The 24,702-nt window shown below is 44.5% G+C and overlaps 1 protein-coding gene across 1 annotated transcript in view; it reads right to left on the bottom strand.

The window, feature by feature from the left end:
• Nucleotides 1-24,702, bottom strand: part of LOC310773171 (mitogen-activated protein kinase-binding protein 1-like) — a gene marked incomplete at both ends in the record, with an annotated part of 145,494 nt that overhangs the window by 11,601 nt on the left and 109,191 nt on the right. Inside the window, 9 exons of the mRNA XM_083633081.1 lie at nucleotides 313-429; nucleotides 636-728; nucleotides 850-1,554; nucleotides 1,668-2,041; nucleotides 7,912-7,993; nucleotides 15,658-15,819; nucleotides 18,469-18,599; nucleotides 18,755-18,882; nucleotides 19,035-19,154. Coding sequence (XP_083489207.1) covers nucleotides 313-429; nucleotides 636-728; nucleotides 850-1,554; nucleotides 1,668-2,041; nucleotides 7,912-7,993; nucleotides 15,658-15,819; nucleotides 18,469-18,599; nucleotides 18,755-18,882; nucleotides 19,035-19,154 — 1,912 coding nt within the window. The remainder of the gene's footprint in view (nucleotides 1-312; nucleotides 430-635; nucleotides 729-849; nucleotides 1,555-1,667; nucleotides 2,042-7,911; nucleotides 7,994-15,657; nucleotides 15,820-18,468; nucleotides 18,600-18,754; nucleotides 18,883-19,034; nucleotides 19,155-24,702) is intronic.

Here is a 24,702-nt window from a genome sequence, read left to right as displayed (position 1 = left end):
TGACCAGCGTTCTTCCAGCATTTACTTTCTGTCTGCTCCTTGCACCCGGCTAGCAGGGTAAGTCCAATGTGCCAGAAAACCACAAAATAAATGGATGTTAATGTAGCAGTGAAACTACATTAATTCTAGGATGAGTTTTTCCCTTATATCCTCATCCACCTTTAAAGCTGATATCTTTTAAAAAATCTTCCCGGAGGAGCCCCCTAGGTGGTCCGGGGGTCCGAGCTTGGAGGCTCCGGGGAGAGGGGCTGGCGCATTACCATGGTATATATATATACAGACACACACACAATTATATAATATGTCCAGAGCCTGTGTGCTGCTGTGTGGAGCAACTCACCTGTCTGTAGAGTTCGGTCGCTCTCCTGAGGACGCCGTGCAGCTCATTCACCACCGCTCTGCAGGATGCCACGCTGACCGCCGCCAAGGCTGCTGGGAGAGAAAGAAGAGACAGAGCGAGAGAGGGAGAGAGACAGAGAGAGAGGGAGAGAAAATTAGGAAAATGTTTTTCTCACCTAGTTTTTGTTAAGGATAATAAGACTGGAGAGGAAGAGGAGTGCAGTGATGAAGAGGAGAATGAAGGTGAGGAGGAACAGACAGGATCAAGGGATGAACAGGAGGTGAAGAGAGCTAACCTGAGTCCACCTCTCTGCTGGATGTTTTCTCCTGCTCCAGAGGGCACTCCTCCTGTCGGGCCGGGATACGCAGCTCCATGCTGGGGCCCTGAGCTGGGGAAGGGGGGATGTTCAGTGCGAGGTTATCATCGTAACGGAAGATTGAAATTGTGGAAAAAAGTGAAAACTAAATAAAAGTAAAAACTAAAAGGAAATGCTAATAACTGCTAATAACCTTGGTTTGACGAGGTGGTGGTCATAGCATGGAGGCGGGGTTTGTCGGGGAGCGGCGTGCTGCCGCCCGGCAGCCGAGCCTGGAGGCTCCGGGGGGGAGGGGCTGGCGCGTTACCATGGTTACTGACAATGGAAGAGGAAGAGACCATGACAGCTCGGGGGGGCATGGCCAGAGCGGTGTGGGGAGGCGTGGCCAGAGTGGCATTGGAAGGTACAACAGCCACAGGTATTTTAGTAGGTATGTTAGCAGGTAGGATAGCAGGGATGTTAGCAGGAGGCTCTTTGACGTGAGAGGAGGAGGGGCTAACCGTTGACGTCGATGATGTCATAGTCTCGGTGGGCAGTGCCCGGCGGCCGGGCTCCTCGCCAGGCTCCGGCATGTCGAGGCCGTCGCCCACAGAGATGGAGCGTGACATCTTAGCCTTGGAGCTGGTGGTGGGGCTCATGTAGGAGCGTGGCGCCCAAGGAGACGGCACCAATGCCAACAACTTTCGGCTTGGCGTTGTGACGACAGAGGGCGGGGAAGTCACCGTGGAAACCGTTGAGGTGGGTTCCTGCGGGGCTCCTGGGGAGGCGGGGCTGGGCCGCTGAGGGGGCGGGGCTCCGGGGAGAGGGCGTCTGGGGGTGGAGGGGAGGGTGGTGGGGCGCTGGAGGGGAAGGAGGTGAGGGGTGACTTCTCTGGATGGACGAGACTGAGAGGAGTCTGCTGAGAGAGCGAGAGAGAGAAATTAACATCACAGTTAGGTATGTACTTGCTAGGCTTTGCTGATATCCAAACATCGACCAAAGCCTAGGCTCTGTGCTTGTGTTCCTCCTCACCTCCATCCAGCAGCAGGCTGTGGATGGACCGGGCTTTGCGGAGTCCAGAGGCGGAGCCGAGGTGGGAGGAGGAGGCCCGGGCCGGTGGACCCGTCTGTTTCTTCTTCTTCAGCTGCGAGGTCATCACCTCATCCTGCTCGTGGGCCTGGAGCTGAGGAGGTTCTGTGTGGTTGCGGAGCTGAGAAGGTTCTGTGTGGTTCTGGACCCATGCCGTTCTGCTCTGCTCAGTCCTGTTGGAGGTTTGGAACTGGTCCTGAAGTGAGGAGTTATGGTTCTGCTCCATGAGCGGTCGGACTTCAGAGACCAGCGGCTTGACCTTCACCTCCCCTCCTCCTCCTCCTCTGGTGCTCCGAGATGAGAATGGAAACACAACTCTGCTGAGGAGAGGAGAGAGGAGAGGAAACAAGGAGAAAGGGTTAGAGGAAACTTTGAAGCATCTTTGGTGTTTACCAACATATTTAACCTCTCCCTGCAGCAAGCTGTGGTCCCTACCTGTATCAAATCCACCACTATCGTCCCTCTCCCGAAAAAGTCGGGAGTCAAAAGCCTGAATGACTACCGCCCAGTTGCACTAACACCAGTGGTCATGAAGTGCTTTGAGAGGCTTGTACTAACTCGCATCAAGGCCTGCATCCCCAGTGATCTGGACAGCCATCAGAGAAAACAGGTCCACAGAGGATGCAATCTCAACCACCATCTCTGTATATTGATGTGACCGCTATGCTGCATACACAGGGGTGAAAGTGGTTTGAATTTCTTGCAGGAACTATAGGCTACTACCCCAACCTTCATCGTTTCATATTGTTCTCCTCCCACCCCCATGCATCCCTGAACACACACATCCAATTTTTAATGCCTGTATGGTGTCGAAATTAGAAACACTTGACACTCGGCTTCTTGTTGAGTCTCCTCTTCCTCTCTCTGGCCCTCAACTGTTTGAATTAAATTAGATTAACATTTTGTTGGGCCAGACATTTTGATGAACACTGACAGTGAATGAAAGACATGTTCAATGAACACTGACATTGAATGAAAGACATTTAGAGTGAACATTGATATGGTGTAAGAGACATGTATGTTTGAATGCAATACATTTGAGGGGACACAAACCCCCACATTCCAAGCACCCGGCCATTTGAGTTCACACACCCATGATAAAACAGCAGGGAAGGGAGCCATTCCTTTGTTTTCGAAGATTGACAAAAGAACAGCCAACTCTCCTGACTGTAAGTGAGATAAGGTGAGCCAATCAGAGTGCCTCACCACAACAAAGACACGCCCTGCACCTCACTATATGCAGAAGAAAGTCACCCAGACTTTAGTTCCTACGCAGCCTAGCTGCAGACAGGTCCTCCTCTGAGAAGTTCTAAGTGACAAATCGTCGCAACAGGACGTGCGGTTAGCTCGAGACAAACCGCCCTTCCCCCCTCCTCGCAGCCGAGCAGCAAAGGCCGCAACCAGGCCTGACGACCCCTGCATCAGAGCTAAGCTGGCTGTGATATCCTGAAAACGACCCGCATCGCCTGGACCAGGCGAGTGCCCTCAACCCGAAGAAGCGAGCTGTGAGATCCCCCTTTCCTCCACTGAGACGACAGCAGATCCAGAAACCCAGCGTGGCCAGCTGAGTTCGACTGCCGGCTCTCAACCCTCCGCTCCTCCTTCCCGGGACAGCGGACGCCCGCTACACGAGCATCCCTCCTCTCCGCCGGAGGAACCTTGCGAGACCGACCATAACAAACCACTGCATCCGCGTGTGCAGAGCTGAGCGAACAAGCCAAGTAAGACTGAATTGATCACTCAAGTCCGGGCTTAGAATTGTTTAGAGTTAGATGATATATATCCATAGATATACATGATTGACTGATATGATACTGTAAATGAATCTGTGACTGTTGTGTCTGACTGTAATGGTGCCCATACATGCATTACTGAATCTGAGTGTTTACACGCTAGCCTTGCGGCACATCGCTGCCTGCCTGCCTCTCAGTGGTTGGAAATATTACCGTTTCTGCTTGCTTGCTTGCTTGGGAACTACACTCGCGCAATCCTGGTGGAACTGTTTTTGTTTGCGGAGCGGAGGCAAGCCGCAAGCGAGACTAGACTTGACACAACCCAGTGCAGGCAGCAGCAGCGGCATTCAGGAGCTGCATGCTGGAAGCGCAAATCAGCCTACACACACAGCACGGATTAAAAACCACTGACAGCCAGGTCTAAAACAGGAACAATTTAGAAGCAATTTATGAGAGAGACTGTTGTTTATTAGTAATGACATAACGTCAGCCATGCATTTCCTTGTTGGAAATTATGGATCGACTGCACTCTGCAACAATCGGATTTTGATTGACAGGCAGCTGGATGTCTTCCCCCAACGGCGTTCAGGCACCGAAAGTCTTACCGGAACTGCGCACCGGACGGTTCCGGCCCACTTTCACCAGTGTGCATACAGACACTAAGACAAATTCCTCGTATGTAACTTGCATACTGTGGCAATAAAAGTGATTCTGATTCTGACTTCCTGTCTCACCTAGAGCAGCCAAACACATACGCCAGGATACTTTTTATTGACTTTAGCTCCGCCTTCAACACCATAATCCCCCATAAACTGGTAGAGAAACTCAAAAACATGGGAATACCAAACTCACTCTGCTTATGGATCATGGACTTTCTCACTAACAGACCACAAAATGTCAGGATGGGCAAACACACATCATCAACCCTCATCCTGAGCACAGGCGCACCGCAGGGTTGTGTGCTCAGCTCAGCCCTCTTCGCTCTCCTCACCCATGACTGCATCCCCATCCACCTCCACTATAGTCGGGCTCATATCCAACAACAACAAGACGCACTACAGAGAGGAGGTCCAACATCTCGTCAAGTGGTGCTCAGACAATAATCTGGTCCTCAACACCACAAAAACCAAGGAGATCATTGTGGACTTTAGGAGATCCAAGAAGACCACACATCCCCCTCTCCACATCGACGGAGAGGAGGTGGAGAGTGTCAACGACATCAAATTCCTGGGCACCTATATAACAAAAGATCTCTCCTGGTCCATCAACACCTCCCACCTAGTGAAGAAGGCTCAACAGAGGCTCTTCTTCTTAACTCATTGAGTGCCAGCCACTTTTGGAGAACGGACGCTCCCAGTGCCAGAGTTTTCAGAGCGTTTTCAGTGATTTCTCGAGGCCCACAGAATATTGTGTGATATTACTATGTAAACACCGAACACGCACAAAGAACGAACTGGCTCTATTGTATCATCAGCAAAAAAAAGTTTATTGATCCCATTTTCCGTTCTTTAGTTATGAGCCGGAGAAGATAGGCTGTTTTGAGCAAAAAGGCACTTTTCAAATTAGAAGCTGAGTTATTCCGCCTTTTGTGAAATGCAGCATTTCAAGCACATTCACTGAGTCTGAAGATAATATTTTCTGATGTAGTGACGTGGTGTAGTGGTGTGATGCCCTGCGTGCCCCACCCCCCTCTCCCCCCCTCCCATCCCTGCTGCAAACTCCTCCCCACACTACACAGCCTCACGCACCCACTCTATTTTCGGAGTGCTCCGTTTGTGTGTGCCTCCCAGCGCGATAGGGAAGAGCCAAACCGGACTGCTGAATGGTTTGGCGTCGGGTGCTGCTTTTCTGGTGGCTAATCATGTGGAGAAACTATACAGACAGACAGACAGAGACAGAGGGGCTCAGTTGTGTGCGCGGATTGACTCCTGTTCGCAGCCAACGTCAGCTCCAGACAGAGCAATCTATATGGCTCTGGCTGCAGCATGCATCGGCTTCTCTTTGATCACGGCTTTTTCCTCCTGTTTCTCAGGACCTGTCTCTAATCTGGAGAGCACTGTCGCCACCTAATGGGTTTGTAAAATAGGTTATAGACCTCCAATAGCTACAATATTTGTACAGGAGATGCAGAAGGCTTTGATCGACGTCCCCCCGTCAAAAAACGCATTGGACGTCGAAAGACGTCCTTGGCACTCTACGTCACTATTTAATTGGACGTCGAAAGACGTCCATGGCACTCAATGAGTTAACACGTTGAGTGCCATAGCCGAGATATCTCGTCTTACATAATCCAACGGTTGAGTGCCATAGACGAGCTATCTCGTCTTACATAAACATTTTTTTTTTTGACGGGACATCAATCAACCCCTTTTACGTCTTCTATATCAATATTGGGAGGAAGAGAATGTGTATAATCTATTTTACCGACCACTAAGTGGCGACAGTTCTCTCCCAAGACAGAGAGAAAGCCACAGCCAGCCACAGCCAGAGCCACAGCCAGCCAGCGCGCTGGAGAAAGCCAGTGTAATTTTCAAGGAAGTAGCTGGGCGAAAACTCTTTCGATTTCACACACACACACACACACACACACACACACACACACGCGCGCGCGCGCGCGCGCACACACACACACTCGAGTACCTTTGCGCATAAATAAGACCAGAATCGCAAAAGCTTATTCAAAGCTCTCAGCCGACACCTCAAGAAACAGTTTTACAGTCCAGACTGCCGCGGAGAATCCTCCCTCCGCAGCACAGACGGAGGGAGGAGTTTGGAGACACACACACACTCTCTCTCTCTCTCTCTCTCTAGTCCCGAGAGAGAGAGAGAGAGAGAGAGAGGAGAGAGAGAGAGAGAGAGAGAGAGAGAGAGAGAGAGAGAGAGAGCACACAGAGTGGGAGACAGACACGCTGTGGGGGCAAAGAACGGACAGAGATCTCTTCCTCTCAGAGCCACGGAGCAACGCGCGAACACACACACACACACACACACACACACACACACACACACACACACACACACACACACAATACAGTATACAGACTTGCCCAAGGGCACCCATAATCACAGGCAGGTGACTGTTCTGCTGTTTGATTGAATTTCACAAAACTGCGATTATCTCAGCTTCCTGTCTCAAACGCTAAAACCATGCTGTACTCAACGGCTAATATCTACATAACTACTAACTCTGCAAACTAACTCTTTTAGACAGAGAAAGCACACATTCTATTAGTTATTTTTAGATGATTGGTGTTCACGAAGTCTTAACAGAAAAGAATCCTCGACTCTTGTAAAATGAGCCAGAATCCTCAAAAAAAAACCTGGCACAACTTACCTACAGGATTGAAAAAACGGCTGGCACTCAATGTGTTAAAAAATAAAATGCTACATGTTAATTATTCCTTCTCAAACTACTTCCTACATGGTGCTAGTCTATTAAAATATCTTGGCTGTCATTGATTGTGTTGCATAGTGGTTTTCTGTACTGTTGACAAATTGTGATATTGTAAGTCGCTTTTGGACAAAACAAAAGTGTCTGCTAAATGACGTAATGTAAATGTAATGTAATAAAAAAAATATATATATATTTATTTTTTTGCAAAATCTTCATAGTTCAACGAAAATAGTTTATGCTTTAAATCTAAAATGGTTCATGGATTACATTCTAATAACAAACCTATCAAAATAAAAGTCAAGCACGTTACCGTGGAAACAATTAAGCTTAGCCCAAAATCACAAATCAGAATGAGGGGGTCCCCGGTATATTTTCTATCTTGTAAGGGGTCCTTGGCTGAAAAACATTTGAGAACCTCTGCCTTAGGGAACAGTTTATGACGATATGCGTCGAAAACGGGAATAAAACTGTCTATTTACATGGAGGAAAACACGCTGCCACTTGGCCCCCACGGAGCTACATTCTAGGACTGGCTCGCAATTTCGATCACAACAATGCCTAGGACGGACAAAAACGCTGCGGAGATCACTGGGTGAGTCGTCAGATCATAATTAATGTGAGGAGACGGCTGCGGGTTAAAAAAAAACGAAATTCTCCTTTAATGTTGAGCCATGGGAGCCGCCATTACTGTTTTGCCAGTGACGTCTCTGATTGTCCGGTTATGATGTCAACTACAAGGCAGGTCCCTGATTGGCCCGTGGAATTTGTGATTTCTGAAAACGCCCGCCCTGGGCTGGAGGCCAGAGGGATCCACAGAATTAAACAGAATGTGAGTTCACGTGATCAAGATGGTTTACCTGTGATTGCAAAGTTCCCGACTGCTTAAAAAAATTCATTATGATTCCAATTCTCCCAAAAAAGCCAATAGAAAAAAGTGACCTAGATATGGGGGGAAAAAAGCTAATAACATGGCAAATAATTTCTGTAAATAAATAAATAATTTGTAAAAAAAAAAAAAAACGCTACAACTCCCTCTAAGGGAAACACTGTGCTCTCTTACCTTCCAGCTGAACTCTGGGAGAGGAACCTGGAGGAGATGCTGAGGTTCTCACAGGAACTCTGGGACGATCGGGTCGGACTCCCTACGCATGCATGCACGCACACACACACACACACACACACACACACACGCACACACAGAGTTTAAAGAAACTGCAGGGAATATCTGGACATGACATGATGTCTACATTTGGCCGGTTATCCACAGGGAGAAGAAAAATACAACAAACTACTGAATGGAGGCAGAATGCAAAGTCCCATCGTGTTTTGTTTTTGTGCATTCAGAACAATGCTGACATCGTGGGAGAAGGAAGATTTATTTATATATATATAAATAAATATTATATATATATATATATATATATATATATATACCGGTATATATATATATATATAAAAAAATAATAATATATATATATATATATATATATATATACAGTATATATATATATAATAAAAAAAAAATATATATATATATATATATATATATATATAGTATCTCTAAGTCTATGCTTATGCTTATGCTAGTGCACTGGAATGTTAACAGGTGGACAGTATAAAACTGTAAGTTAAGATCCACTATTCTGTAGTCCATGAAACCAGACATCATCTCACTGAATGAGACACATCTTTCTGATGAAATAGGAATTGACCTGGAAGGTTATATTTGGTTTGGGTATAATAGAGCTTAAAAGCCCCCAAAGGCTCTGGTGGGGTTGGCTTCTGTGTTAAGAAAGATTTGTTGCATCTATATAGAATTGATATTATAGATAAGCAAGTGGATGGAATATTAGGTTTAAAATTCTGGCATTTGAAATCAGAATGTTTGTTCTTTTCACCCTTGTCCCTCCCACCAGAAATCAGTATGGGGAAAGGATGCCTAATTTTCTTTAACCATCTTCTCAGTCAAATTTCTATGTTCTGGAGCTGAGGCAATTTATCTTTCAGGAGATTTCAATAGCAGGATAGCTACTCTTGACGATTATTTAAAAGAAGTGGATGAGGTTCCAGCCAGAGCCTCTTTAGATTTTGTAAATAGGCATGGAGAGTCAATGATTGAGTTTTTAAAAGAATCAAAGTAATGTATTATTAATGGAAGGATATGCTCCTTGAATGATAATTATACATCTATATCTGTGAGGGGCAACGCTGTGGTTGACTATATTTTTGTACCATATGACTGTTTACAAACCTGTGACTTCTTTGAAGTATTCGCTCCAAATCAATTAATTATGTTTGCAAACTGTATGGACCGAATTGGAGAAAGTTGCAGAGTTCCAGATCACTCATTACTGTTGTTGAAATTTCTAATAAAGACTGAAGCTCACGATTATGCAGCTTCTCAGGTCAGCAACATTAACTCAATTACTTCAAAGAAAGTCAGCAGGACTCTACCAGAGGATATAGAAATTGATGTTAAAGCTGGAGGAGACAACTATTCAAAACGGAAGTTACTTAAAACAAACCTTTTTGGAATGAGGAGTTAAAAGAATTGTGGCAATCTATGCATAAAGCTGAAAATATGTTTCTGAGGTGCTCCAGTAATCATACAGAAAATAAAGCATTTTTAGAAGCCTTTAAGAACAGCCAGTAGAAGTTTGACAGATGATACAGAAATTGCATGATGCAGGGAGCCAAACATCGCTAATACTGGGGCTTTCAGGGGAACCACATGGGACATGTTCCGTTCCATCCAGTTGAAAAGAAAACATCTCATATTTGTACATCTTTGCTTTGTGATCTTTGCTGTCTGGGGTCATCAGTGATCTATGACATAATTTGTTGTATAATGGGAAGTTACTGTGAACTCTAACATGAACTCTGTTGTATATTATACTATCTCTGCTGTATGAATGTTGTACAACATGAATGTAAGGCAGCTGTTAGAGATGACCTCAGGGTCGGAGGGACAGAAAGGACTGTTTTTGTTTGTTTGTGTTTTGTTTTACTCCTTTTTGTAGGATGTGAATGTTGTTTTTCTGTTTTGTTTTGCTTTGGTTTTGTGTATTTTATAAAAAGCAAAATGGAATATTAGGGGATCAGGGAGCATAGGCGGAGTTTGACTTTTAGCTTTGGGGGGGCCACTTCTGCAGGAGTCAGACGTTCAGCAATTTTTTTTTACGTTTTACATTTTACATTTTTCCCGTTTGAACCTAGATTTAGAGGAATACCTCATCATAAGGCTGGCATCATCATGGTCTCTCTCTAATTATGGTTTAATAAGTATAAGAATGGAAATATAAGAAATATTAGCATGTGAGTAGAATTACAGAACATTAATACTCATTATTGTTTGTTTAGTAGGGATGTCACAATATATCGTCCCACGATATATCGCGATATCAAAACGTGACAATATGTATCGTTGAGATGAAATCTCATATCGCGAGAAAAATAAGCTGAACATGGTGGCACTGATCTGCATCTGATTGCATGCTCGCTCTCCTTTTCATTGCTTTGTTTGAACAGACGAGGGACGTTACAGACACCGAGGATCAAAATGGTGAAATTACTCAATTTAGCGTGGAGGATGCCCCCTCAACTTACAAATCGATCGCAAAAAAATATTGTTAAAATATCGTATCGTATCATTATCGTGAACCCAATATCGTGTATCGTATCGTATCGTGAACTGAGTGTATCGTGACACCCCTAATGTTTAGTAATGTAATGTATATTATGTAGCGCTTCACTGTTCACTATTGCTTTTGACCGTGCTCAAAGACACTTTACAAATACAGGAAAAAACAACTTTAATAAAGAGAGAAAATATTAAAATAGATGAGAGAGAGAAAATGATTATAGGTCAAAAGCAACAGTGAAAAGGTGGGTTTTGAAGGCTTTTTTGGAAAGACGCAATAATGAGTATGAAAGACAATGAGCTTTGGCCTGTCAGATGCAAGGGCGTCATTTTGGTCTCAAAGTTGGTAGGGTCGAGGACGGCATGAGGGGAGGCGGTTTCGGTGGCGCCCGGAAAAAAATTGGGGTTTTTGTTTTACCTTTTTTAGCCATATTTGAATGAATATCTCATTTTAAATCAACATTAGGATTATACTGTTGTGATGTCATTCAGTATCTTCTCCTTTTCTCAATAACTTTCATGTCACCACATGCTCAGCTCTCCTGTCAGCATAATTGTAACTAACAAACACAAACTGTAGGTTTAGCCATCTAATCATGTTCTTTCACAAACAGCCGGTTTGGAAAGAAAAAATTGCCACTGAATCCCACACATCATACATCCTACATTTCTTCCTCCTAAGAGTTGCACGATCTTCAGTCAGATCTCAATCACCACCCTTTGACATCGCCAATACACTGATGTCATCGCGCAAGCACATGGCTAATTAATATGGACGTTAACATCCACCTGAAGCACATAGCCACATAGCCATGTGCTTCAGCTGCGCTGTACTTTGCTAAATTAGCATCGATGCTAGCGGGACTTACCCAGCTATTGTCATTGCCTGCTTGCTGCTGCTTGCACTGCTGCTTGCTGGTAATGTTAATCCCATGTCAGAAAAAGTCTCCAGATTTGTCGCTAACGTTAGTCTCTTCTGAGAAAGATTGTCTCCGAGGGTCTGTCTGCTGTAGGGAAACCCGGAAAACTGTGTGTGTGTGTGTGGGTGGGCGTTTGTTTGGTCATCAGCCAAATGAGCCAATCAAACCTGAGTTTGGGGGGGAAAAATTGGACTGGCCCATTCAGTTGTGAAAAACAGGGGTAAATGTAACTTTGAACATAATGCAAACTAATTTCACTCAATAATGGTCGGGTCAATTCTATCCTTGCAAAATATGGGAAGACAATCTAAATGACCTATATAACTGCACTCCAAAGATAATGCAAATAAGGTTGCTTAAAAGTTGATAGGGACAATTGGACACCCTGAAATGTTGGTTGTGACATGTCACGACGGTCCCTATGCAAATCGACGCGCTTGGTCAGATGTGACTGGGGAGGGCATTCCAGAGGGAGTGGGCGGCTGCAGCAAGGCCCTGTCAGAGGCCCCCCTGTCACAGCTTTAGCAAAGAGATACCTGTGATGCTTGTCAAAGAGGTTATAAATTGTATGATCATATTCAGCCAGACAGTGAGATGGAGATTTACAATAGTGAGGGAAAAAGAAAGAAAGAAAGAAAGAAAGAAAGAAATATATATATATATATACATATATATATATATATTTTATACTACTGGGGGGGGGGGGGGGGGGGGCTGGCACCCCCCATTAACTCCGCCCATGTGAGGGAGGGGGGTCCTGGGGCTGGAGAAGTCTGAGAACCACTATTATAGACTGAAATGTACTGTCTGAACTGATTTCCTGATTTCTTTAATTTGTATTTTTTTCCCAAATAAAATGGTGTAAAAAAAGCCTCCCTCACTTTCAATACTCTGCAGGTGAGCCTGCAAGACTGTCCGGTAACTTGTGGTGAGTTTGAAATTTCGGTGCGACACTTGTAAAGTCCAGCGCGGACAACGTCTTTGTGGCTTGAGAATTAATTGTGAACCAGGTTATTTGAATATACCAGTGTCCTGAGAAGGGCTAGTGTCAACCATGCTTCTAACACCAGTCAATCAACCCGCATGACCCAAAATGCAAATGTTGGGCAGTGCGTTGTGCAATATGAGGATATTTTGATTGAGGTGTGCCATGCAATCGTGCATCCGTGCCCGTGGCAATACTATATCAGCATGTTCATTGCCTGTTATTAAGGAGAGGACGTCAGTTGATTGTCTAGCAAGCAGCTTTCATTTATTCGTTTGATCAACTTTATGGTAAGTAGCCTAGATATGATCACAGAGGTGGCCATGTGGTCTCAAACATGGCAAGTGCTTAGGCTATACAAGTAACAATACAATATATTCTTACCTTTCCTTCCACAAAAGCAAATATTGCCATGTTGTGAAGTGAGGTGACGAGAGGCACACTGCATGTGCAACCAATCCGGCTTCCTAATTGCAAATGTAACAACTGTTTCATTAATCAGGCTATACCATACACACAGTGGCGCCGGAACGAGTTTGCAATTAGGGGGACACTTTTTATTTTTTTTTATGTTTTTTTTTTATTTTTTCCCGGCAAGAAAAATTGACGTTTTTTTGGACATTTGGATGATTTTTAGCCAGATTTAGAGGAATATCTCATTTTAAATTAACATTAGGATTATACTGCAGTGATGTCATTATTCAGTATTTTCTCCTTTTCTCACTCACTTGGTGACCTGCTCTCCCTTTAGGTCATTTTACAATTACACTACAACAGACAGCAACACAGGCAGAAACACTGAACTTATTATTATTATTATTATATTTAATGTCATCTCAACACAAAAATAAAATAACTAACCGTATACAATTATAGCAGCAGCCAATGACAACACATTCAAGCCATCCTAAAGTGCGTTAGTGAGTGCAGTACAGAGTCCGGGTCTGTCTGTCTCTCAGGTGTAATAATCCCACAACGATCATGGCTTTAACAAGTGTCACAGGCTGTGTAAACAGTGTAAAGTGGGCTCTCTGTAACTTGATCCCCGGGTCTGTCTGTCTCAGGTGTAATAATCCCACAACGATCATGGCTTTAACAAGCATCACAGGCTGTGTAAACAGTGTAAAGTGGGCTCTAAGCATCAGGGGCAGTCAGATTTTGGCATCAGATTTTGAAAATTTTTTAGGGGGACCAAATTTTAAGGGGGACAAAATGTCCCCATGTCCCCCTGCTTCCGGCGCCCCTGCATACACATCATACAAATATCAGTTTATTTAATAGATGGAGATGTGTGAAAATTTTATTCTAGTCTATTTCAATATCTATGAAAATTGTGCTGGTGCCCTCCAGATGCAGGCTTTCATCTTGCTGCGCACCGGCATGTCTAGAAGTTATAGCCTATAAAACTTGCCGACACTCCTTTCAGCAATGTCAGGCTATATTTGAAAATCATCGGCGACACGGCATTTTGAAATACTGTAAGTGACATCTCCTTAACAGGATGGCTACTGTATTTCTCTTAAACATAAAATAGACTAAATAAACCTGCCTTTTTTATTTAGCAGCCAGCCATATTTATAGGATTGCAATAGCCTATTTATAATTGCTAATTGCAATGTTGAATCGCTGTCAGGGGGGAGCCCACATAATCCCGACAACAAGATATATTTCAGAATATAAAAATATAGATATAGCCTACAAGGGGAATTCCAAAGGTCTGTGGTCTTCCAAAAGTTTCCTCCTGTCCACACTTCCAGGCAACCCCGCATTTTGGTGATGAAGACGGGCTAGATAGCCGGAGACCAAAGCCTCCGGTTTTACAAACGTCTTGATGCTCAGAACAATAGGGGCAGTGCGGCTAATAGGTGCAAACCAAGTGACGACCCGTAACAAATGGTCTAATATAGACCCCTTATACAGCTTGTCAACATTGAGCTGCGCGCGCAACGTGTAGGCAGAAAACCGTCAGCCCAGCATTCACAGACAGTGAAAAAGCCCCGCTGTCAGGACTGCTCTATGCCCATCTGCAACACACAGTTATATTTTAGTTTTAAAATGCAGTTCTCGGCTTACTACCACAGCTTATCGCCTAGTGATAAGCAATGTTATGCATCGAAATTAACGTTGTTTAATGGGATATGTCTTACAGACCCATACGCACTGCCGCTGTCAATTGGCCAAGCGTAGTGGCCGGCAATACATATCGTGCATTCCTTTATAACTGGGGATAGCGTAGATAATTATTCTGTAACTTGCAAAGATATATTGTTATGTTGATAATGCACACAACTCAATAATGACATTATGTAACGTTACTTGGTCGTTAACTAACCGAGCGATGTGGCTGAGCAGCCTACAGCTACAGGGAGCTTACCTGATTATGAAGAGCACTACAAAGTTGGGCATTTTTAATGATGTCCTCGTTCCAATCAGTTCAACTCAATAATGACATTATTTAACGTTACTTGGTTGTTAACTAACCGAGCGATGTGGCTGTTACTAGCAGCCTACTACAGTTTACCTGATATGAAATGAGCGAGCACTGCAAAGTCGGGCATTTTTAACGATTTCCTCTTTCGGCTTGCAACCAAAGACACCTACGGTTAGCATAAAAGCAGTATGAGTTGACGGGATTCGGTAAAACTTTAGTCCTTGCTTTTAATGCTAACCGTAGGTGTCTTTGGTTGCAAGCCGAAAGAGGAAATTGTTAAAAATGCCCGACTTTGCAGTGCTCTTCATAATCAGGTAAGCTGCCTGAAACTGTAGGCTGCTCAGCCACATCGCTCGGTTAGTTAACGACCAAGTAACGTTACATAATGTCATTATTGAGTTGTGTGCATTATCAACATAACAATATATCTTTGCAAGTTACAGAATAATTATCTACGCTATCCCCAGTTATAAAGGAATGCACGATATGTATGACTAGGCTTGGCCAATTGACAGCGCCAGTGCGTATGGGTCTGTAAGACATATCCCATTAAACAACGTTAATTTCGATGCATAACATTGCTTATCACTAGGCGATAAGCTGTGGTAGTAAGCCGAGAGCTGCATTTTAAAACTAAAATATAACTGTGTGTTGCAGATGGGCATAGAGCAGTCCTGACAGCGGGGCTTTTTCACTGTCTGTGAATGCTGGGCTGACGGTTTTCTGCCTACACGTTGCGCACGCAGCTTGCTTTGTTGTCATTGTGACGTAGGCGTATAATTGGTCTATTGACAGTCTATCAGTCAGAGCTGTGTGAGTGGTTAGGTTACCAGAGCTGGAGCCATCAGCCAGAGTGACAAAGTGTTGCTTGAGGAAGGCCTCCTGGTCGGGGGTGTGGGGCACCGCCCCCCCACCTGCTCTTCCCCCTCGGTCCTCCTCCTCCTCCACCTCCAGCTCAGAGGAGTTTCCATCGGCCTCTGTGGGCTCCGAGTCTGACAGGAGATAAGAGGGACAAATGACAGCAGGGTTAGATAAGAGGGACAAATGACAGCAGGGTTGTAATCAAGTCAGTATATCTCCAGTCCAAGTTGAGTCTCGACTCTCCAGTGTTCCAGTCCGAGTCCAAGTCACCAAAGCAGAGTTTGAGTCCAGTTCGGAGTTACTGAACATGAGCATGAATCCACATGTAAGTGGAACACACGTGTCTGCCATTGCACCAAATTGAATGTCACAGTATTAATATAGCTATCAATATCTTATGCCAAATTATTAGGGCCTATTACAACCCTGCTGTCCATGACACAGGCCACAAACACTGCCTGACCAGAGCCATGAACATTGCCGAGGACTCCCCCCCCCCCCCTTCCATGGACTGTCCAGCCTCATGCCCTCTGGAAAAAGATATCGCAGCATCCGGAGCAGACCGGCCAGGTTCTGCAAGAGCTTTTTTCCACAAGCCATCAGGCTCCTTAACTCCCTGTGATGCCCCCTACCCCTACACATGTGTGCGCGCGTGCACGCATACACACACACAGACACACGGGGCCCTATCGTCGCAACGGCAGTAATTCTGCGTTAATAGCGCCCGTTTTGCGCTGGAAGAGCGCAGCGCAAAGCCCTAATTGTGGGCGTGTCGGCCCGCTGCGTGTCATCTCGGTGCAAACCTCCATATAGATGTGTTTATGCCCAAAAGTATGTTTGCAGGTGTGATCATGACTATGTCCATCCCCCTTAAAAGCCACAGCAGCTTCCTTCTCGCGTGCACAAGCAACGGGACAGAGTGAGACAGAGAAAGAGAGAGGACAAGAGAGAGAGATGGGGAGAGTGAGAGAGGGAGAGAGAGAGATTCGAGGCTGTCATACATAGAAAATCAAAACGCGCTCATGCCCACCTGTGAATCACCTGTGTATCACTGCCATTTCACACACTGAAGAAGGGCTGCCGCCCGAAGTGTGGCATTAAAAGTATTCAACATGGAGTGCTGTCCTCCTTTCTTGATGGCTGTCATGTAGAGTTTTCAACGGTCCTAAAAAATCGAATCCGACCCAACCCAACCCGCTTGAGACGCGGACCGAGCGAGTATGTATTTCTATGGTAAGATTTTGTATATTCTTTAAGTGTCATATTATGTATACATGTATTGTATGTGTACACGTATTTTGTAACAATAGTTTCACGTCCTTCTCTAACCCGTGGGCTTACACATGTACGCATTTCCTGTATAGACCTTTATTGAATTATTGATTGTACTTCCGGTCTGTATGTATTTAGTCGTCATTTCTGCCTTACACAACACAACGCTGATGAAGGCTTGACGCTGAAACGTTCGTTGTGTGCCATCCCAGGTGACTTATTAAATTTCTGAGAGGACATTTTGGAGTGCTGGCCTGCTTCTTCTATTACTCTTGTGACTTGTGTGGCCCTGCACCCTAATAGAACTCGAGTTGTGAGTGTGCTCGCATTCTGTGAGCTTGGTGGTATTGAGCCTTCCTGAAATGCCCGGATCAGGTTGTCTGCTACCTGGTAATATTCAGCCAGAGCATTAATACCAGTCAGGTGGGCCACGAAGGCCATGTCATCTGCGTTCTTTAAAAGTACAATTCCTTCCCTGCTGCAGGTGATGTGATTGGAATAGGCAGATAAGAATGGGGGGATGAGACGCAGCCTTGGTGGAGCCCTGTGTTTAAAATCAACTTGCTGGATTTAAAACCATTTAGCAGCACCTGCTGTGGCCTGTCCTTTAAAAAGTTCTTGAACCATAAAATCAGTGTGGGGTTGACCTGAAGCTCCACTAGGCGGTGTAGCAGGATGTGTACAGTGTTCAAAGCAGAGGAAAGGTCCATCAATAAAATCCTAGTGTGGGGGTGTGCTGAGTCCAGGTGTCAGACAAATGGTCAGACTTGCGTCCTCCACACCACGCTTTGCCTTATAGGCGAACTGGAGTGGATCCAGTCTCTGCCACCATGGTGGAGAGGTCACACTACTCTCGCCTTATCTCACGTTGGTGATCCGATTAGAGAATTACCATATTTTCTGACAAATGTCATGCATATTAATAATTTATTAATTATTAATAATCATATCAATAACCAAACCAGCTCTTTAACCCCAACACTTTGTTGTCACTGAACTGTTATTGGCCACATGGTATGCCAGATCCAATCGACTGGCGTGTCCTTCCCGAGGTCCAATCGCCTCGGGGCCACTTTAGATGGACTTGGAGTCCGCCAAAACCCCCAGAGGCCAACTTTCATGACTATGAAGTGTTTACTTGGGGTGTCCATTTGGGAATCCCTATGTCCCCATAGAAAGCTTTTTCCCTGACATTTGGGAAGCTTTCTTTGGGAACGTAGAGATTGTCTCACCCTCTCCAACCTGTCAGTCTGTCTGTCTGTCTGTCTGTCTGTCTCACCCTCTCCAGCCTGTCAGTCTGTCTGTATCACGCTCTCCAGTCTGTCTGTCTGTCTCAACCTCTCCAGCCTGTCAGTCTGTCTGTCTCACGCTCTCCAGTCTGTCTGTCTGTCTGTCTGTCTCACCCTCTCCAGCCTGTCAGTCTGTCTGTCTCACGATCTCCTGTCTGTCAGTCTGTCTGTCTCACCCTCTCCAGCCTATCTGTCTGTCTGTCAGTCTGTCTGTCTCACCCTCTCCAGCCTGTCTGTCTGGACTGGACAGTCTGGATGAAGAGAATCCCAGTGAGCAGCCGCTGTCTGGACTGGGCTTGTCCTGCCGGCCCCCTGCTGGGCTGTGGGCTGCCTTGTTCACCTGGTATTCACTAGAGGGGGTGGGGTATAACATATAGTTACAGGTATCAGTGTAGCTGGAACAGACATTCCATTTATAAGTATATAATAGTATATAATAGTTAGTTAATAGTTAGTGAAATAGTAAATTGGAGATTTATGAATGAGTCAAGCTTCACTGTAGCACCTGCCAGCCAGGCTCACGCTGTCCGCCCATTGGTCAGGGTAGATGACAGGCTCCTCCCTGTCTAGGCTCTGATTGGACAGCAGGATGAAATCTGGCCTCTGGTTGGTCCTTGCTTCACTGTCCTCAGCCTGGTCACACACACACACACACACACACACACACACACACACACACACACACAGTATCATGTAATCATGTATACAGGCGATCTGTGCAGCTGTGTGTGTGTGTGTGTGTGTGTGTGTGTGTGTGTGTGTGTGCGTGTGTGTGTGTGCCTCACCCGTGCAGAGGTGACATGCAGACTGACAGTGCTTCCCAGCTCCTGATCAGTGCTGTAAAGCTCCGCCGCTCCTCCTTGGCCCAGCCTCCTCAGGCTGCCGTCCGGGGGGCGGTGCTTCACCTGGGGGGAGGGGCAGAGTGCAGGGCTTAATCCTGATCAGTTTTCTCACTCTTTGGGCATTTTTACATCAGGGACCTGGCCGGGACCCCAGCACACTTGACCCCAAAGTCCGGTTTGTTTGATTAGTGTGAACCAAGCTCAGGATTTTACAGAGGAAGTGATACTGAAAGCTGTAGTTCCTCGAATGGCCACTTCAATCCCATGTTAAAATGCCCCCATTTGTAACATGATTAATCATGTTTATAGCCTGGTTCAAAAAACTGTTTTGGCCTCTCGCTAATTTCATCTTTCATAACAGCAGTACGGGGGTGAATTTTTGCAGCTAGCTCGTTGCAGCTTGCCGAACACAGACCAATAGCAGGTGGCGCTGCGGCTTTGGGAAACCCAAAGGGTGACTGACCATATTTCTGAGGCAGACTATGGTGTGAACACTCTGTATCGTACCCGGGAACAGATCAACGAACCGGGCCCGGGTCAACTTGAAAAGATATTCTGGACGGTTCAGGCGTGCTCGGGTACGGAACACGTCAAGTGTGAGAATAACTGTACCTGCTATGTATTTACAGTTTGATGACCAACGTTAACTTCAACTTCAACTTTATTAGTATCCTGAAGGAAATTTGGTTTGCAGCAGGCATTGGGACACAACAGTACAAAAAGACACCAACAATAACAAGCATCATCGTGACACAATAACTGCGGGAGTGATCGAGCTCAAGTAAAAGATGAGGACATTGCCTCCACATAGCACCAACAACAGCAGGAATGGCAACCATGTCAGATCCAAACATATAATACAACATAAAATATAACATCAAGTCGTTAAGGTCTTTAAAGTGCTGTGCTCTGCAGAGGCAATATATAATATTATATTTGTACTTCCTCCGGCGGCTGAGCAAGTTTAAGGTCGCACCATCCATCTTGAAGACATTCTACTCCTCAGCCGTCAAGAGTGTCCTCACTGGGTGCATCTCCTCCGCCTGGTATGATAGCTGCACCAGACGGGATCAGGTAGCCCTGCAGACTATGCCCACCCTGCAGGACACCTAAGCCTCTTCTAAACATGAAGTCTGGATCATGTCCGTCTAGCCAGAGCAGGATATTTTCTGGTTTTCCCTTTCTAGACATGAGTCTTTGTTTAGAAACAGCTCAAAATGGTCCGTATTCTCTCTGCCGATGGCGAGTAGAGTGGGCGGGGGGAGGGGGTGCGGTAGGGTGTATCGATAAAAAGAAATGTGATGTGGAAACAGCTTTAGCGAATCCGTAACCAAACTCGATTAAAAACATGCAGTTTTAACGGAAGATGCATTCCGACGCATTCAGGCGATAACGTGGAGTGGCAATGTGTCAGAAAAAGTGAGCGCTTGCCTTTGTTACATCGCCCAAAAGCCGCCAGTCAAAATAGTGGTCGCACCATCGCACTAACATTACACTGTGGATGATTTTACAAGTGGCATTCAAGTCATAGCTGACTAGTTTTCAATGTATTTCTCCCCACAAAAGTTAGGCTATATGTCTTGATATAGGCTAATGCAACTCTTGCATTTTTACATAGCCTACAAGACAGACAGGTCAGGAGGGAAAAAAACATTCAAGCCGTTTGCAGCACTTTAGGAAACCGTGAGTTTGCTCGTTTAATTCGTTGATATAAGCGATTGCCTGAACGATTAATTAATTAATAGGCTACGTGAACGTTAGCGGGTACTTTAGCCTATGCAGTAGGCTAAAAGTAGTAGGCTATCATCTCCTTGTTGCATTTTTAAACTGGCAGATAGGGGGGGGAAGAAACAATTCAACTTTTACTTGTTTACTCACCTAATTTGGCTCTCTTCCAAATAATCCAGCCACGTAACTAACGCTACGTCCATTCATGAAAATAATGATCACTGTAAAGTGCCATTTAACCACCCGCCCACTCAGACATACATGATCCGGAACATGAGCTGCCGGTGTTAAACAACAGCCGTTTTTCCAATAATGCGGATTCTGTACTAGGGGCTCAGATGGTCATGATCCGCACTCGCGGGAGTGCGCATAAGGCGGCTAATTGTTTCTAAACATGCAGGCCGACCGGCTAGCAGCTGGTTATAATCCGGATTTCACTGCATGTTTAGAAGGGGCTCTACTCTAAGCGAGTGAGAGCAAGAGCTCTGAAAATCCTGAAGGATGTCACACACCCCAACTTTGGCCTGTTCACCCTGCTGAGGTCGGGGAGACGCCTTTGCAGCCTGAAGGCAAAAACTGAAAGGCTTAAGAAAAGTTTCTTCCCCCGGGCTGTCTGCATGCTAAACGCTAGCCACTAGCAGCAGTAGGACCACGTAACACTATTTTATTTATTATTATTTTATTTTTTTAAGGTTCCTTTTTAAACTTATGTAGGCCGTGCTAGGCTACTGCCTTTTTAATTAGTTTTATTTATTTATTGCAGGGACTGTACGATACTGTATTGCACTTTATGCATAGTATTTTATGTATTTTACTTCCTGTTTCTTTTATTGTTTGTTTGTTTGTTCTTTTCCTCTTGCACAGTGTAGCAGACAGATCCCATTTCATTTCACTGCATGTTTTACTCTGCATTTCTGTGCAAGTGACAAATAAAGTATCCTTGAAATCCTAAAAGAACTAATAGAAATAGTAATAATAAAACATAATAAAAATGCATAGAGAATGCAGGGATTGCATTGTTACTTGATTGTTACCCTATGGTTTGGACTTTTATGACCTACAAGAGGTAAATACCAGTTTGTGTATTGTTTCCTATACTGTGACTACAGTGGAATCCGCTTATAGTGATCACAGTTATAGTGATCAACCACTGAAATTGATCAAAGTAAGTATCAAAATAAGGTAAAGTCAATAATTCAAAAGAGACAGGAGCACTTCCAATAACATGCCAGGACCAAGAAGTGGAGGACACTCAGGAACCAGGCACAGAAGCTTGTTAAGCAAGCAAATAATTCATACTATACATTCAGCAGGTGAAAAATGAAAATCCTAGAAAATGGTGGAACTTTGTCAACATGGAGCTGGGAAGGAAGCAGAAGAATAGTAATGTAAGAATAGAAATTCCGGAATCGATCATTGGTAACATTAACGATCAATCAATCGAGTAATTGTAATTAAAAATCAAAAATTTCCCAAACAATACCAAATGCATTTTTTCCTCAATAAAACCTTTATTTATACAGCAGCAACATATATTTCTCACAGCATTGCATAGCATAGCGTACACTATGGAACAAATAAAAACATAGAGGCATAACTTTTAGACATGTCAACATTTGTCCAGAATCTGCGCCGCGGCCGCTGCCTAGGTCCAACAGGGGCTCACTTACTGCAGGTTGTTTATTTTTTCTGCTTGCCGTGCATCACAGTTCTTAAACGCTGATGCCGAGTTGCACAGCTCCAGTCCAGGTGAGACTAGGATCCAGGCAATTTATCCGAATGAACATTGTTCAACTGATTGTTGTTGTAGGTGTACTGTACACCGAATCACAGATAGGTATCATGTCTTTTTCTATAACCCCGCAGATCGATTGGGTTATTTCTTCTGCTCGGCCTGCGTCGCAACTCTTCCTCTTCATCGCTGAGCTGTGGAATGTTGTTGTGTTGTAGCTGTAGCCTACACCGCTTCACAGTATTTACATACGGCAGTATCTCCTCCTTTCTTATGACTTGTCTGAAAAGGGCTATAGTGATGTAGCCGAGTGTCGAGGTCCGCCTATTACTTACACTTTGTTAATAAAACAATAAACGAGAGAGTCAGGCTGTAAAGTTATAATACGCTTCCACTTTTATTCTCAGACAGCTAACGCTAGCTATAAAGACAGATAGCAATCTGGTTTTGGCTAGTACACTCGTCAAGAACAAGCTTCACTCTTCTTCCCCACACTTCCTGTTCTACGGCAACTCTCAAGGGGACAAACACAGAGCCTCGCATACACACTGAACAGTCTGTTACAGTGATATCATTGCGCCCTCTGGAGGATCATTGAAAAATGATTTGAAAACACCGTTCTACTCACAGACTGCACGTTGCTTTTTGCTTTGTTTTGAGTACATTTTTCAAGTAAATGTTCACATGCTCGAGTAAATCCTTAACGAGCAAGTAACCGAGCTTCGATTAATTGTGTGCATCCCTATTACTTATCCAATAGGATTCAGTCTGTGTTTTTCAATGGTTGTTTTTCCTCCCCTACATGCTTACAGTGTGGCGTGCCCCAAGGGAGTTGCCTTGGGCCACTCCTCTATGCAATATTTACCAACAACATGCCTTATGTTTTGGATAATTGCAGTGCTACTCTATTGGCAGATGATACAACTATATATTTCACATCTAATAACATCAGTGAGTTAAGAAACACCTTTCAGTCAGAACTGCAACTATTATTTGACTGGATGTGTGAGAATAGACTTGTTTTGAATGTGGCAAAAACTAAAAGTATGGTATTCAGGGCCAAACACGCCACTAATAATGCTAATCAGCTATGCCTATCACTCAAAGGCGTGGATATTGAACAGGTTCAAAATGCAAAATTGCTTCGTGTCACACTCGATGGGCAGCTATCATGGGAGAAACATATTGAATGGGTAGAGGATTATCATGCATTAGAACATGTTCCTCTTTTCTTACCCCTGCCTCTGGAGTGCTAGTGACACAGGCACTGATTTTGTCTCACCTTGATTACTGCTCAGCAGTCTGGTCAGGTGCAGCCAAAAAAGATGTGTCTAAGCTCCGGATAGCTCAGAATAAAGCTGCAAGGCTTGCACTGCACTGTCCACTAGGTGTGAGGCAGAGTACAGACAGAATGCATGCCAGCCTCTCATGGCTCAGAGTGGAGGAGAGGTGGGCATGCAATCTAATTGGTTTATTTAGGAATATCTGTTATAGTAAACTGCCAATTTGTCTGTACTCACAAATAAATTATGTGAGAGATCAACATAGTCACATTCCCAGGCAGGCAACTAGGGGTTATCTGGTTAAACCAAAACCCAGAACAGATGCAGTGGGCAGCTCTGTAATGTATCGGGCCATTACAATGGGGAACAAGTTACCAAATAAGATAATTGAAGCACCCAGCAAGGCATATTTAAAAAAGAAAATACTAAAAAAACACAATAACCCTAACCTTAATTAACTGATCTGATCTATCAGACATCAAATGCAATTTGATGTTGTAATTTTCATTTTAATTTCTTTTCCCCCCTCTATTATTTTTGTTTTCATTGCGATTTGTTACATGTTTTGTGATTTTAGTATTTTAAAATTATTTTCTTTTAATTGTTTTTGTCTTTATTGAGATTTGTTATATGTATTATATGTCTTATGTTATGTTTGTTGTGTGTGGACCCCACGAAGAGTAGCTGCTACTATGTCAGTGGCAGCTAATGGGGATCTGAATAAACCTTTCTGCGCTCTACCTCGTGGTGCGAGAAGAGAAGATCGCTTATCATGTGGAGGCAGCTTTAGGGAGGGTGGACTTTATTTTATTCAGCTGATTGTAGCACTAGCTGCAGTGTGCACCGACAACCAGTAGAGAAATAGCAT

Source organism: Poromitra crassiceps, assembly GCF_964638095.1.
Source record: "Poromitra crassiceps genome assembly, chromosome: 3".
In the NCBI taxonomy this organism is placed as follows: Eukaryota; Metazoa; Chordata; class Actinopteri; order Beryciformes; family Melamphaidae; genus Poromitra; species Poromitra crassiceps.
Note: the sequence above shows the minus strand (reverse complement) of the source record. Positions and strands in the feature narration are given on the sequence as shown.